Source organism: Salmo salar, chromosome ssa13 (assembly GCF_905237065.1).
Source record: "Salmo salar chromosome ssa13, Ssal_v3.1, whole genome shotgun sequence".
Classification (NCBI taxonomy): Eukaryota; Metazoa; Chordata; class Actinopteri; order Salmoniformes; family Salmonidae; genus Salmo; species Salmo salar.
The window spans coordinates 81,981,338-81,998,328 of record NC_059454.1 but is presented as its reverse complement, the minus strand read 5'-3'; the positions used below and the strand labels follow the sequence as shown (position 1 = coordinate 81,998,328).

General features: G+C 42.4%; 1 protein-coding gene across 3 annotated transcripts in view; it reads right to left on the bottom strand.

Annotated features, from left to right (window-relative positions):
* Nucleotides 1–16,991, bottom strand: part of LOC106567892 (E3 ubiquitin-protein ligase Siah2) — a 29,558-nt gene that overhangs the window by 7,061 nt on the left and 5,506 nt on the right. Inside the window, exon 1 of one of the 3 annotated variants that reach the window (XM_014137756.2) lies at nt 11,138–12,560. The exons of the other annotated variants lie outside the window; for them this stretch is intronic. Within the exon in view, the coding sequence (XP_013993231.1) occupies nt 11,138–11,329 (192 nt within the window). The 5' untranslated portion in view covers nt 11,330–12,560. Of the gene's footprint in view, nt 1–11,137; nt 12,561–16,991 lie in introns of those variants that run through there. 3 annotated transcript variants of the gene reach the window in all.

The following is a 16,991-nucleotide window of genomic DNA, read 5'->3' as shown; positions in this document are numbered from 1 at the left end:
TTTGAATTGCACTGAATTACATTCTACTTCCTGTCATTCAAACTCAAATTCTACATCCTGTGGGGTGTGGCCAATCAAGTCAAATTAACTCATGAGTTGAATGGGAGTCAATTCAAAATTCTGAATTGAGCACAACCCTGCAGTTAACTGCCCTAGGGGGCAAGTTTTAATATTTGCCCCATTAAATATTCATCTATGTGGCAGATTAGAGGCTTCCCACTTGGTGTGATCTAACATAGCTATTGGACCCACTGGACCATTTGAGAGAATAGAAGCATGTCCGACAAACCGTGCGTTATATATAGGGTAGCTGGGTATTAAAACCATCAGGGGCCACACACACACACACACACACACACAACTGCAACTGTTTGGGTTAGAAAACGTTGGTTAAAATCAAATACTGATTCTCCTGTCCATTAAAAGTTTCCCAATTATTAACCTAACAATCTGGTTAAACGTCATTCCATTTGGGTTTTCAAATGGGCCTACTTGCAGTCACGCAAATTCCTCTATATCCTTTTTCACTCTCTCCCAGACCAAATATTTGTATAGAAGTCAGTCTGTTTCACTGGTTGAGTCCCTGGGGGAAGCTGATCCTCTTATCCACCTTTATTAATGAGTGATTGACAGGATTTGTTGCCGTAATCCTGTCGGCAGGCCGTCTGTGATAAAGCTCCCTCCTCTCCCCTCCTGGATGAGGGGTGTGTGTGCTAGGGGGTTGGGAGGGAGAAGGGGTAAATGAGGACCTCTGGTAGAGTTCCCCAATGTTGCCAATGAATTTAATTTAGGAAAATTGAATTGAAAAACCTTGTCCATCAAAAATGGTCACATTTCCTCAGAGCCACCAAAACATGAATACACGCTAAACAACTGAGCAGCGCTCACATTACATCTCATGGAATGTAGCATGTCCCTGCTCCATTTGGACCAAACCCCTTGTTCTCCTCTTCATCTCTGAATACAATAACAGTGATTGTACACTGTGTCCAATCCTCCATCTACTCCTCCTCCAGTGTGGTTTTGTGTGTGTCAGACCAGAGTCATAGCCCAGCCTCTCTCTGTGGGGTGCTACAGAGTCTCAGGGTTTTCATGTCAACTACACTTCTCTACACTGTCAATGACGTAGTGCACACACACACACACACACACACACACACACACAACCCCCTCACACTTATTCACCCACACAATTGTTTAAAATCAATTTAGCTCTCTAAACCAGGGAGTGAAAAACCAACTGGTTTGTTGGCAATCCCCTGACATTAACAAAAGCTGGTAAATTCGCCCAGTGGCGGTAAATGCTATTTTCTTCCTTCTCTCCCTCACGCTTATTTTAATTAAACCTAATCTAGCCCAGGCCTGGGCTCTGGAGGCCTGCTAAAATCCTAACTAAAGCATTATCTTTCTAGTACTGGCTGGCTTGGGATGGGGCTGCATGGTGGGGGCGATATGGCGGAGGCTGGGGGATAGGGCTAGCAATAGGGATGGGACTGGTGCTGGGCAGATAGAGATGGGGCTGAGGCGATGGGTCTGGGGAGATGGGGATGGAGATAGGTCTACTAGGGTACGTGTGCTGGAGCGGAGGCAGGGGGGCAAGGTCTAGAGCGGGGTTTCCCAACTGGCGGGTGTTTTGTTGTTGTTTTTTTTAAATGGCCTGCGGCTGAATCTAGTTGATGATCCCTGGTCTAGAGAGACGGGGCTGGGTTCCTGCCAGGAAACGGGCCAAACCTTTGAAGAGGCACAAAGGTCAGCCCAGCCGCTGGCTGCTGAATTAATGAACTTCCACATTTAAGTTGCAAATCATGTGCAGTGAGCTTGGCCAGCGAGGGGAGTCTGACTGGAGCTGCTGGTGAACGTTTCCTAGACTTATGTGTTCACGTTGAATCAAAACAGAAGTTCGATAAACCGCCTTGGCTTCTATCCCTCTGCTTTGACATTCTTAATTGTACATATATTTTCTGAAATTCTGTAGGCTTCTTTGTTGGTGTTTGATGACAGCTTTTGACTTGAGGGTATTTCCATCGAAAAGGAACCATGAGCACCAACATGTGAAGTTCAAAGGAGCATGTCGAAAAGCTAAAAGTTAACATATTTTTGGGGAAATGAAAGCATAGATTAACATTTTCAACCATTTCCCCATCTTAGAATTTAGGCATAATTAAAGGCTTTGATTTCTGGATAAACAGATGGAAAAAGCGTCTTGGAAAACATCTGCCAGAAAAAGTCTTAAAAAGAAATACATCAAAACACAATAATGTTGATGTAAAGACCCCTGCCAAGCCGTTTACCTTCTATGAGTTTATGAAATATTGCCTTGTAATTCCATGAACAAAAACCACCACATATCTTTAAGATATATTCTAATGTCTCTACCTCATGAGGGAGGATAATAAAAGTTCACAGAATTAACAAGTAATGGTACACCTACCAATAAGTTGGTGATTCTACTGATATACATTTTGGTTATTAAGTGATTAAAACTTGTAATTCCGTTACCAATTTGGTTACTGAATTACCAACAAAACAAATATCAGTAACGCCATTACTGCAACGGGAAATCATAAGACACCAACCACTGTTGGGTCACCTTCTACCGTCCTTTCACTGGCATACTGTTACGTTCAGCTCATAACCGTTTTGTCTTTCTGTTGGTCAAACCAAAAGTGTTAAAACAGTCAGTCTCGACAACCCTTCTCTCTCGCCCCCTCTCTGCCTCTCTCTCCAGAGAGTAGTTGAAATTTGGTCAGGCTACCCTGGCCTTGATGTTAATGGATTGTACCAAATCTGAACCCATCATAGATGAATGTTTCACAAGTTTGGATATCACAGTACAGTCAAGTGAGTTGAGCACAGTACTGAGTACAGTACAGCAACTTACTGTACAGTGAGTAGAGCACAGTAAAGACCAATACAATAAAGTAAAGAAAAATAAAGTAAAGTAAAGTAAGGTACAGTTATTGTACTGTACTCTACTGTGTTCTGCGATGACCAAACTTGTAATACATGAGGAGAATGACATTCATACCCATAATTATGCATTTCTGTGTAGTACACATCAGGGACCCATGATTTAATTCCATTAGCAGGTGTAAATCCACTTCACTTACCATAGTTCAATAACCAAAATATATTTTTTCAAACTCAAAGTGCCATGTCATAGCAGACACCGCATTCTTTCTGCAGACATCTTTGAATCTTAAGTCAAAGCAGATATTTAAGAGTTTTTTGGAAACCACGGTCGCATATAAAACTGAAGGGAGATTCCGTTACCAAAGTTTACATTTGCACAGTTCTTCCACAAAAATCAATTTTTGCAAATGTTTCAGTGTAAACTGTTAAGTTGTCCTTGTGCATGGAAGTAGTGCTGTTAAGTAGTCAAGTTGTATGGTTTGTTAAACTTTGAAATCAATGGTGTTTTTTTGGAATACATTTTAAAGTGAAAAAAAACAGAGTCCATGATTCTCTCAAATTCTGTCCAAAAACCAGCTCAGCCAACCTCAATTATAAGCTGGTCAGCAATCAAGTAACAAATGACATGTAACCATCTCAAATTTGATAAGATGAATAAAAACACCCAGTTGTGTGACCATTAACTGTGAGGGCATTTCTAGAAAATCCATTTACTGACAACCTCCTGAAGCAGCAGTAAAACACTGCCAAACCCACCTCAATTCAGCTGAGAGACCCAGCTTCTCTCCCACCACTACATCTTGAGATGACCAACCCAAAGTACACAAACTACCTCACTGGCTGTGCAGGAGTGGAACAGTCAGGCCTGTTCTAACAGTTAAAAGTTGTTCGCTACACTGAATTATTGAACAGCTTCTCAGACTAAGACACCATTCGCCTGGGCAACTTCCTCACTGCTGTGCCACTGCTGTGCCGGGCTGGGTTGGTATCGACTGACTGGCTGAGGCACTTTGGAAGCACTCCTTCTGAGGTAGAGAGTGTCTTGTCCTCCCTCCAGGATGTGTTCCATCAGGCCTTTGTTGTGTTGCAGCATAAAGGCCTGTGAAGTTGCAGACTCATCAGTCCTGCTAAGTGGCTAATCTTGACAAGGCAGTAGGGCTGGCTGAGAGACCTGGTCCAGAGACTACAAGGTACCTGGGTTAATGGGCCTCAGACTAACCTGATGGAAGACTTTACAGGTCAGTCAATTAGAGAGTCTGGGATCACAGCCTTAGAGTAGTGTACATTAGTGCCATTTTAGTCATTGTGCTTAAAAACAGAACTATAAACTAGAGGTCGACCGATTATGATTTTTCAACGCCGATACCGATTAAATCAGCCGATATTTATACATACATACATATATTTGTAACAATGACAATTACAACACTGAATGAACACTTATTTTAACTTAATATAATACAGAAATAAAATCAATTTTGAAACATGTTCAATTTGGTTTAAATAATGCAAAAACAAAAGTGCAATATGTGCCATGTAAAAACGCTAACGTTTAAGTTCCTTGCTCAGAACATATGAAAGCTGATGGTTCCTTTTAACATGAGTCTTCAATATTCCCAGTTAAGAAGTTTTAGGTTGTAGTTATTATGGGAATTATAGGACTATTTCTCTCTATACCATTTGTATTTCATATACCTTTGACTATTGGATGTTCTTATAGGCACTATAGTATTGCCAGCCTAATCTCGGGAGTTGATAGGCTTCAAGTCATAAACAGAGCTGTGCTTCAAGCATTGCGAAGAGCTGCTGTCAAATGTAGGAAAGTGCTGTTTGAATGAATGCTTACGATCCTGCTGCTGCCTACCACCGCTCAGTCAGTCAGACTGCTCTATCAAATATTAAATCATAGACTTAATTATAATATAATAAACACACACCTTAGGTCATTAATATGGTCAAATCCGGAAACTATCTTTTCGAAAACAAAACGTTTATTCTTTCAGTGAAATACAGAATCATTCCGTATTTTATTGAACGGGTGGCAACCCTAAGTCTAAATATTGCTGTTACATTGCACAGCCTTCAATGTTATGTCATAATTATGTAAAAATTTTGACAAATTATTTACAGTCTTTGTTAGGAAGAAATAGTCTTCACACAGTTCACAACGAGCCAGGCGGTCCAAACTGCTGCATATACCCTGACTCTGCTTGCACTGAACGCAAGAGAAGTAACAATTTCCCTAGTTAATATTGCCTGCTAACATGAATATTTTAACTAAATATGCAGGTTTAAAAAGAATATACTTGTGCATTAATTTTAAGAAAGGCATGGATGTTTATGGTTAGGTTCATTGGTGCAACGATTGTCCTTATTTCGCGAATGCACTTTTGTTAACCTGTTAGGGCTTGGGGGCAGTATTTACACGGCCGGATAAAAAAACGTACCCAATTTAATCTGGTTATTACTACTGCCCAGAAACTAGAATATGCATATAGTTATTGGCTTTGGATAGAAAACACCCTAAAGTTTCTAAAACTGGTTGAATGGTGTCTGTGAGTATAACAGAACTCATATAGCAGGCAAAAACCTGAGAAGATTCTGTACAGGAAGTGCCCTCTCTGACCATTCCTTGAGCTTCTTGACTCTTTTTATTGAAAACGTAGGATCTTTGCTGTAACGTGACACTTCCTACGGCTCCCATATGCTCTCAGAACCCGGGAAAAAGCTGAATGATGTCGAGGCAGCCCCTGGCTGAAAAACATTAGCGCGTTTGGATAGTGGTCGGTCAGAGTACTATGAGATAGAGGGGCGTGCACGAGGCGACCCCATGTTTTTATTTTCTCTCTCTTTGTACTAAAACACAGATTCCCGGTCGGAATATTATCGCTTTTTTATGAGAAAAATGGCATAAAAATTGATTTTAAACAGCGGTTGACATGCTTCGAAGTACAGTAATGGAATATTTAGAATTTTTTTGTCACGAAACGCGTCGGGCGCATCACCCTTCATTACACTTCGGATAGTGTCTTGAACGCACGAACAAAACAGAGGATATTTGAACATAACTATGGATTATTTTGAACCAAACCAACATTTGTTATTGAAGTAGAAGTCCTGGGAGTGCATTCTGACAAAGAACAGCAAAGGTAATAACATTTTTCTTATAGTAAATCTGACTTTGGTGAGGGCTAAACTTGGTGGGTGTCTAAATAGCTAGCCCTGTGATGCCGGGCTATCTACTTAGAATATTGCAAAATGTGCTTTCACCGAAAAGCCATTTTAAAAATCGGACATAGCGAGTGCATAGAGGAGTTCTGTATCTATAATTCTTTAAATAATTGTTATGTTTTTTGTGAACGTTTATCGTGAGTAATTTAGTAAATTCACCGGAAGTTTGCGGGGGGTATGCTAGTTCTGAACGTCACATGCTAATGTAAAAAGCTGGTTTTTGATATAAATATGAACTTGATTGAACAAAACATGCATGTATTGTATAACAAATGTCCTAGGATTGTCATCTGATGAAGATCATCAAAGGTTAGTGCTGCATTTAGCTGTGGTTTGGGTTTATGTGACATTATATGCTAGCTTGAAAAATGGGTGTCTGATTATTTCTGGCTGGGTACTCTGCTGACATAATCTAATGTTTTGCTTTCGTTGAAAAGCCTTTTTGAAATCGGACAGTGTGGTTAGATTAACGAGAGTCTTGTCTTTAAAATGGTGTAAAATAGTCATATGTTTGAGAAATTGAAGTAATAGCATTTCTAAGGTATTTGAATAACGCGCCACGGGATTCCACTGGCTGTTACGTAGGTGGGACGAACTCGTCCCACTGGCCCTAGAGAAGTTAAGTAATCACCCGTTTGGCGAAGTAGGCTGCGATTCGCTGATAAATTAACAGGCACCGCATTGATTATATGCAACGCAGGACAAGCTAGTTAACCTGTTAGGGCTAGGGGGCAGTATTGACACGGCTGGATAAAAAAACATACCCGATTTAATGTGGTTACCACTCCTACCCAGTAACTAGAATATGCATATACTTATTACATATGGATAGAAAACACCCTACATTTTCTAAAACTGTTTGAATGGTGTCTGTGAGTATAACAGAACTCATTTGGCAGGCAAAACCCTGAGACATTTTCTGACAGGAAGTGGATACCTGATGTGTTGTATTACCTTTAAACCTATCCCATTGAAAAACACAGGGGCTGGGGAATATTTTGGCACTTCCTATTGCTTCCACTAGATGTCACCAGCCTTTACAAAGTGTTTTGAGTCTTCTGGAGGGAGATCTGACCGAACAAGAGCCATGGAACGATGATGGCCCATTAGACACCTGGCGCGCGAGTTCATGTTGGGTACCCTCGTTCCAATACGTTATAAAAGAGTATGCATTCGTCCACCTTGAATATTATTCATGTTCTGGTTAAAAAAGGCCCTAATGATTTATGCTATACAACGTTTGACATGTTTGAACGAACGTAAATATATTTTTTCCCCTCGTTCATGACGAGAAGTCCGGCTGGCTTAGATCATGTGCTAACAAGACGGAGAGTTTTGGACATAAATGATGAGCTTTTTTGAACAAAACTACATTCGTTATGGACCTGTGATACCTGGAAGTGACATCTGATGAAGAGAATCAAAGGTAATGGATTATTTACATAGTATTTTCGATTTTAGATCTCCCCAACATGACGTCTAGTCTGTATCGCAACGCGTATTTTTCTGGGCGCAGTGCTCAGATTATTGCAAAGTGTGATTTCCCAGTAAGGTTATTTTTAAATCTGGCAAGTTGATTGCGTTCAAGAGATGTAAATCTATAATTCTTTAAATGACAATATAATATTTTACCAATGTTTTCTAATTTTAATTATTTAATTTGTGACGCTGACTTGACTGCCGGTTATTGGAGGGAAACGATTTCCTCAACATCAATGCCATAGTAAAACGCTGTTTTTGGATATAAATATGAACTTGATAGAACTAAAAATGCATGCATTGTCTAACATAATGTCCTAGGAGTGTCATCTGATGGAGATTGTAAAAGGTTAGTGCATCATTTTAGCTGGTTTTATGGTTTTGGTGACCCTGTCTTTGAATTGACAAAACATTACACACAACTCTTGTAAATGTACTGTCCTAACATACTCTAAATTTATGCTTTCGCCGTAAAACCTTTTTGAAATCGTAAAACGTGGTTAGATTAAGGAGATGTTTATCTTTCAAAGGGTGTAAAATAGTTGTATGTTTGAAAAATTTGAATTTTGACATTTATTTGGATTCAAATTTGCCGCTCTTGAAATGCACCTGCTGTTGATGGAGTGCACCACGGGTGGCACGCTAGCGTCCCACCTAGCCCATAGAGGTTAAACTAGTAATATCATCAATTATGTGTAGTTAACTAGTGATTATGTTAAGATTGATTGTTTTTTTATAAAGGTAAGTTTAATGCTAGCTAGCAACTTACCTTGGCTCCTTGCTGCACTCGCGTAACAGGTGGTCAGCCTGCCACACAGTCTCATCGTGGATCGCAATGTAATCGGCGTGCAAAAATACAGATTACCGATTGTTATGAAAACTTGAAATCGGCCCTAATTAAAATCGGCCATGCCGATTAATCGGTCGACCTCTACTATAAACGGAACGATTTCTTTCATATTGACGTTGACAGAGCAGATTGGAGAAAATGAGAGGGGTGTGAGATGGTTGTACGGATACTGTAAATTTGTGTGTGTTGTCTAGGCAGATCCCCTGAGACAGAGCCCTGGGGAGGAGTGATGGTGGTGCTGAGGGGACTTAACTCCTTGGAGCCTGACTGCATCATTAACCGCCATCACACTCAGAACACAAACCCTGCTAGCTAGCCTCCATCCTGCAGCTCTCTCTCGCGCTTCTCCACGGATGGCGGGAATGTCCCACGAGACAGAGAGAGGGAGGGACAATAATGGTCAAACGGGAGAGAGAAGATCGATGAAGTAAGCAAAAAAGGGAGGGAGAGGGGAGAGCGCAAGAGAAGTGTGGCGAGATCAAGAGAATAACAAAGTGGATGTAGACGTTCCCTAAAAAATTTTAAAAAATCCACTGAGAAAATGTCATGTCTACTGAGAGCAAACTTGAACGTTGTGAAAATTCTGTGCAACTTCCAGTGAGTGTTTGCTGTGAACACGGAGGCTATACATTTTTACATTTTAGTCATTTAGCAGACGCTCTTATCCAGAGCGACTTACAGTAGTGAATGCATACATTTCATACGTTTTTGTTTTCTTTTTCGTACTGGCCCCCCGTGGGAATCGAACCCACAACCCTGGCGTTGCAAACACCATGCGTTTCAAACACCATGCTCTACCAACTGAGTGGCCAAGTAGGCTACTGTGGCTATTTTATCATAATGTAGGCCTAACAGAGTGGTCTACCATCAACAATGGAGAAAATGCATCCCATAACATTTTAAAATGGAAATAGCTTACAGTAGCAGCCAAAGTGTGGTGTTTATTGTAGGCCTACATTCCATGAGACGTTTGAACAAAACCATGCAGGGCTTGACATGAACCTATTTATCTACTTGTCCTTCAGACAAGGTGACTGAAAATGTTGTTGTTTGATGCAAGAAACCACTTTACAAAGTAAAATGCATTTTTATTCCCATACCATTATTATAAAGAATCAGACAAATGATACTACCCTCTACCTATTTAGCTTATTCAAGTCCGTCTCAAAATACAACATGGCCCCTTTACCTGACTTGATTTTCAAAGATGTCTAGAAATGTACACGTTTTGTGCTTGTCGGAAGCAATCAGTACATATGATCTATAACTGGGCTAATAGATCACACGTGGCTACATGCAGCTCTCGCTTTGATCTCAAAACAAGCACATCTACTCATGACTGCTCATGCTGTAAACACAGTCCAGTTCAAAGTAAATGGCAAAGATTCATATATGGCAATGGCCCATTTTCATAGGCCTACTACAGCTGATTGGTTATTCTGCACCGGTCTGTATAGAATCCTACTCCAATGCATTCTGCCTACAACAAAATCTCTTGCATATTTAGTTTAGCATACTCAGTCTTGCATAGTTTATTTTGTTTTGGTATGTTGCATTGTAAGTGGATAATATTGCGCTGATTCAATCACAATTCCCACAGTAAAAGGAAACGTTGATAGTGTTAACATGGAAAACTCTAGAAAGTTGAGTGAAGTTCAAGCTTCTCTGCGCAAGCTGATATTTCTTCTGCGCCCAGCTTAGAGGAAACATTGGATGTAGAGGTAGACAGAGAGAAAAACAGAGGGAAAGGAAAAAACAATAGTGAACTGTAGAAGAAAAGCAAGAAGCTGGTGAGGAATAGAGAGTAGGTGTGGTCCTCTCCTGTAGTTCCAGTGAGAGGCAGTGACCTCATGGTACTCTGCCTGGGAAGCGTGATGAGGTCATAATGACAGACTACTGAACAGAGTACCCAGAGGCTCATGTGTCCCGAACAGTCATCCAGCTGCCAGACCAGGGGTGTTTGATTACCCTCTTTGCCAGGGAATGGGTCACAGAGGGCCATCTGCATCCTCTCCATCTCCCCCCACCCCTCCAACCCCAGCCCTGACACAGCCATACACCCACCACCTCCTCTCCATTCCTCTGCCCACACTAGGATCAATAGCAATCTGGCTAAAAGTTTGGGATGAGATTGGCCGGCAGTGAGAGATTGTCTAGTAATTGGGTTAGAGGCATCAAATTTCCCAGCTTGAACACCACATGTTCCATTACCTGTTCTTCTTATCCAATTGTTTTTCCTTCAGTCACACTCTTTCCCTGGCTGCAATAGCAGGCTTCAAAATGAGATATAGCAACATTGTTTTGATGCCATGGTGAGAGCAGAGCGCTTCTAATTTTAGTACAAGACTTTCCTTCATCTGCTGCTAAATATTCAACATCATGCAGAACAGAGGCAAGAATTTAATCAAACGAGTTACATTCTGGCGGTAAAAACGGCTCTGGGCATAACAACCCTCACATCTGCAGCAAGGCCCCCTATATGACAAGCATCACACAAACTCCTCTCAAAAGAATACAGAACCCTCTGAGGGGATAGACACCTAAAGGATGGGGTTTATATATTATTCATTGCTCTTTTAGCAGTATCTAGCTGATCTAAAGTGTGGTGTAAAAATAGTAGGTTTAAACTGTCTGAAAGGTTGCTGAGTAAATTAAGGTACTCACCTTGCTCCCCTGTTGCGGATTGGTGCGGCAGATGGGTCGAGTCGTGCCCCCCACCACAACCCTGACTTCTGACCCCAGCCCAGCCCCTGCCGTGACCCCCGTGCTGACCCCGTGATGGCGGTGCCACCCCAGCAGGCAGCGCCACTGAGCCATCTCCCTGAGGAGAGGCAGGCAGGATGCAGGGCACAGCATGACGCGTGAGAATGGACACACACACAAACACCCCCACCCCCCCGCGTCTGACACACTATCCCTCAACCAATTTCACGCACCACTGAGTCTTTACTATACCCCCCCCACGAGACCCATCAATGGCTGCACTCTTCCTTCACAAGCAGATCCAATCCAAATCTCAATGCCTGTCTACCAAAGACCTGCTGAATTCACAGTCTCAAGTAGTTTAGGGGCTAAATCCCTTCTGCACTCGAAGGATAGAATACCTATCCGTCTCAACCATAAGCCAGGTAAGAGAGATGAGGGGCTCCACAGCTGGCTAAATAAAGCAATCTGAGTATCAGTCCCCAAAGAACACTGCTGTAATGTAACAGCAGCCTGAGGTGTAAGGAGAGCTGCCTGCCTAACTGACTGCTCTAATGATGCAGTAACGGCTGAAAATACACAAAGTCCCTAATATCGGTTTCACACAGTCAATGGTATGCATGTCTCTCTAAGTGTGAATGAATGGGTGTGTGTCTGTCCGGTCCACAGTCACACTAAGTTACCTCTAGCACTAATCTTGCCACCTGCAAAGCTCAGCTCACACATTTATTGTGCCTCTGACTGAACACACTGAAACCAGCCCACTGTTTCTCTCCTGCCAGGCAGCCTAAACAAAGCCACGAGGAGCTCCGAACCTCTCTGCTGTGGAGGAATTCAGCTGCTTCTCTTCTCTCGCTCACACAAACACAGTGTGATGCTCAGCACACAGCAGCATGGAGCCCAGCTGACTAGCTACCTCACCGTCCGTCCTCTACCCAGAGAGAACATTCAGTACCGCCATCGTACGACTTCAGCTTGACTCAGGCACGTGCTGTATCAGCCACACAGCTAAACACTAGCAAGCAGCATCTCTAGAGAAGATGAACAGACCAATGGACATGAAGGGTAACAGCTGTCTCTCCATCGTTCCAGCGCTCCCGCTTTCCTGCTCCCTCCCTTCCTGGCGGTCTCCTGCAGCAGTCAAATGCAAACAGCGCTCAATGACAGCTCCTCCTCGATGGCTTATCGAGCTAAACACACGACCAACAGCAGAATAGTGGCTGTCACACACAGCAAAAGCTCCTACTGAATCACCTAAGGCTAGACAGAGGAATGCCTGCATAACACACACACACACTATGCTGCGCTCTCCTTTCAGCTCAGCGCGGTAACAGACAAGGCGCCGCGCAAAAACATTCCCCCATCGAACGACTGCAGCACACGAACGAATGGAGGGGGCGGGGAGACTGCCTGTGTGTGTGCGTGGGGTGGGGGGGGGGCACTGTATTCGTTACAGCAGCATCCCTCCCTCTGCATATTAAGATGCATCCTCAGTGTAAATCAGTTTATACTCCAGAGTTTGTTTACTGGATTTTAGAGGTCGACCGATTAAGATTTTTCAACGCCGATACCGATTATTGGAGGACCCAAAAAAAGCAGATACCGATTAATTGCCCAATTTTTTTTTTTTTTATTTGTAATAATGACAATTACAACAATACTGAATGAACACTTATTTTACCTTAATATAATACATCAATAAAATCAATTTAGCCTCCAATAAATAATGAAACATGTTCAATTTGGTTTAAATAATGCAAAAACAAAGTGTTGGAGAAGAAAGTAAAAGTGCAATATGTGTCATGTAAAAAAGCTAACGTTTAAGTTCCTTGCTCAGAACACGAGAACATATGAAAACTGGTGGTTCCTTTTAACATGAGTCTTCAATATTCCCAGGTAAGAAGTTTTAGGTTGTAGTTATTATAGGAATATTTCTCTATACGATTTGTATTTCATATACCTTTGACTATTGGATGTTCTTATAGGCACTTTAGTATTGCCAGTGTAACAGTATAGCTTCCGTCCCTCTCCTCGCCCCTACCTGGGCTCGAACCAGGAACACATCGACAACAGCAACCCTCGAAGCAGCGTTACCCATGCAGAGCAAGGGAAACAACTACTCCAAGTCTCAGAGCGAGTGACGTTTGAAACGCTATTAGCGCGCACCCGGCTAACTAGCTAGCCATTTCACATGGGTTACACCAGCCTAATCTCGGGAGTTGATAGGCTTGAAGTCAAACAGCTCAATGCTTGAAGCACAGCGAAGAGCTGCTGGCAAAACGCACGAAAGTGCTGTTTGAATGAATGCTTACGAGCCTGCTGCTGCCTACCACCGCTCAGTCAGACTGCTCTATCAAATCATAGACTTAATTATATTAGAATAAACACACAGAAATACGAGCCTTAGGTGATTAAATATGGTCGAATCCGGACACTATCATCTCGAAAACAAAATGTTTTTCCTTTCAGTGAAATACAGAACCGTTCAGTATTTTATCTAACAGGTGGCATCCCTAAGTCTAAATATTCCTGTTACATTGCACAACCTTCAATGTTATGTCATAATTACGTAAAATTCTGGCAAATTAGTTCGCAACGAGCCAGGTGGCCCAAACTGTTGCATTTACCCTGACGCAAGAGAAGTGACAATTTCACCTGGTTAATATTGCCTGCTAACCTGGATTTCTTTTAGCTAAATATGCAGGTTTAAAAATATATACTTCTGTGTATAGATTTTAAGAAAGGCATTGATGTTTATGGTTAGGTACAGTCATGCAACAATTGTGCTTTTTTTCGCAAATGCGCTTTTGTTAAATCATCCCCCGTTTGGCGAAGTCGGCTGTCTTTGTTAGGAAGATATAGTCTTCACAGTTCGCAATGAGCCAGGCGGCCCAAACTGCTGCATATACCCTGACTCTGTTGCAAGAGAAGTGACACATTTTCCCTAGTTAAAATAAATTCATGTTAGCAGGCAATATTAACTAAATATGCAGGTTTAAAAAATATATACTTGTGTATGGATTTTAAGAAAGGCATTGATGTTTATGGTTGGAGCAACGTGTACCTAAGCGATTATATGCAATGCAGGACAGGCTAGATAAACTAGTAATATCATCAACCATGTGTAGTTAACTAGTGATTATGATTGATTGATTGTTTTTTTATAAGATAAGTTGCTAGCTAGCTAGCAACTTGGCTTCTTACTGCATTCGCGTAACAGGCAGGCTCCTCGTGGAGTGCAATATAAAGCAGGTGGTTAGAGCGTTGGACTAGTTAACCGTAAGGTTGCAAGATTGAATCCACGAGCTGACAAGGTAAAAATCTGTCGTTCTGCCCCTGCACAAGGCAGTTAAGCCACCATTACAAGGCCGTCATTGAAAATAAGAATTTGTTCTTAACTGACTTGCCTAGTTAAAAGGAGTAAAAATATATATATATAAATAAATAAAATTGGTCAAATCGGTGTCCAAAAATACCGATTTCCGATTGTTATGAAAACTCGAAATCGGCCCCAATTAATCGGCCATTCTGATTAATCGGTCGACCTCTACTTGATTTCCATTGAATGTTCTATATGTTGACTATGTGTCTACTCAGTTTGTACATTGTCTATGTCAACAACCTCCTGGCTTTCCTCTCCCATGTTTTTCTTTGTTCCTCTCTTTTTCCCTCCGCATCCATCTGCCCCTGTAGGACAGACTGTTCGGACTCCAGAGCAGAGCCTTTTCCTGGCAGATTGTGTGTGTGTGTGAGAGATGGATATTGTAAACAGCTGTGCTGGGAGCTGGTTTCATTGACTCTGGCAGGTGGTTGATCGAAGAGCAGCTGGCCTTGGCCGACTGACTTTCCATTTCCCCAGCATCGTTTCCATGGTGTCCCCCCTATCCAAGGCCGGCCTCTATTACCTCCCTCAATGGGATGTGGATGAGAAGCCGGAGGTACATGTATGCGTGTGTACTTGTGTCTGGAGGCTCGGACACACCTCAGTCGAAAAACAACAGATTCAGCAGCAGGTCCTTCCAGAGGACTCTCTAAACCAGAGTGAGAGAAGTTCTGCTAATGCAATGCCTTCAGAACACCCACCGCCGCCAAGTTTACAAACAAGAGGTATGGCAGTAGGCACACATACATAGTGTGTGCAAACACCCACACCAGTGTGTGTTAGCACACACTCATAAAGACACCGAAATGCATATGGATAGATGTGCAGACACAGACAACCACACGACACCCCTACATAAGCTGCATAGCTAACTGTCAGCGTCCCTGCAGTGTACATGGCTGAATATTTATAGTGTTAGCTGTGGGTGACAGTATCAGGTGAGGTTACAATTAGGGAAAGGGAGATACCTAGTCAGTTGTACAACTGTATGCCTTCAACTGAAATGTGTCTTCCCCATTTAACCCAAACCCCTCTGAATCAGACAGCTGGAGTCATGTGTGATGTAATGAGGCACACGCATGCACACACACAAACCCATACACTGCAGTGCAACATGGACAAGGACAAACAGGATGCTCTGAAGCCAAAAAGGACCAGGAGCCTCCATTACTGCCAAACAACAGATGATGAAAGGGTGAGAGCAAAGGGAAGGAGATGGGGAGCAAGACTAGAACAGGAAGGGAAAGTACTCCCTGTATATTAGCTTCATCCTTCTGTGTTTTATTTCTCCTGTTACTATTTATATCATTTTTCTTTCACTCCGCATCGTTTGAAGGGCTCACGAGCATGCATTTCACGGTCAAGTCTACTCTCGTTGTATTTGACGCATGTGGCAAATAATGTTTAATTTGAAAGAGAGAATGAGGCCTTTTGCCAGGCCGTCATTGTAAATAAAAGTGTTCTTAACTGACTTGCCTAGTTAAATAAAAGGTTAAATCAATAAATGAGGAGTGATAGAGAATGAGGAAATAACAAGAAAAAGCATGAGAGAGAGGAAGAGAATGACGAATGAGAAAAGGCATGATTAAAAGACCGACATCGCGCAGAGACAGACGGGTGCACAGTGTTCTTAAACACCAGGCAATTCAATTAAGTGCTGACGGATGAGGGTTTATGGTGCAGTCAGGTGTGACCATCACTCTGGCCTGGCTGAGGTGAATGACTCCTCACACAGGAGAGAGGGAGGAGGAGGAAGAGAGATAAGGGGAAGGAGAGGAAGGAAAAGGAAGAGTAGAGGACACACTGATGATCTGGTCATTGAGATTCAGCATTATAATAGAAAGGGACCGATGTGGTGGTAGCTGGGCTAGGAGCTCATAAAGCAGATAAATCATGTTCTTTTGTTTTCATGATGACATTCATTCAAGTACATCTCACCCCCACTGAGCCCAGGCTGCTAATACAGCATGATGAAAACTGGTTCCAGTCAAATAAATCCCATTCAGGGGCTTGGTGAACACACAGCAAACCATACACACCCTACCACAGTGGTCGCCAACTGGTTGATTGCGATCGACTGGTCGATCTCCAAGGCATTTCTAGTCGCCAAACATCTGTAAAAAACCCAACGATAAAGCCTTGAGTTCCCCTCAAAAGTTGGCGGTAGGGTGCACCCGATTCAGCTCTGCGTGTTCTGATTTTGAACCATTTCATGTGTCTGAAGGTTCAAACTCTGCCTTCCCGGCGGGCCCGGAGAACAAATCAAGTGCACTACTGTTCTCTCCCGCCGCTGAGACTGACCATCAGATGCAGGTACCATCAGCCCAGTAAAATAAAAAATAAAAAGCAAATTATTTAAAATGTATGCTCACTCAGATGTGCCTCATAAGTAATACAACTGATCGATTGCCGGTGTGATCAAATAGCCTACCA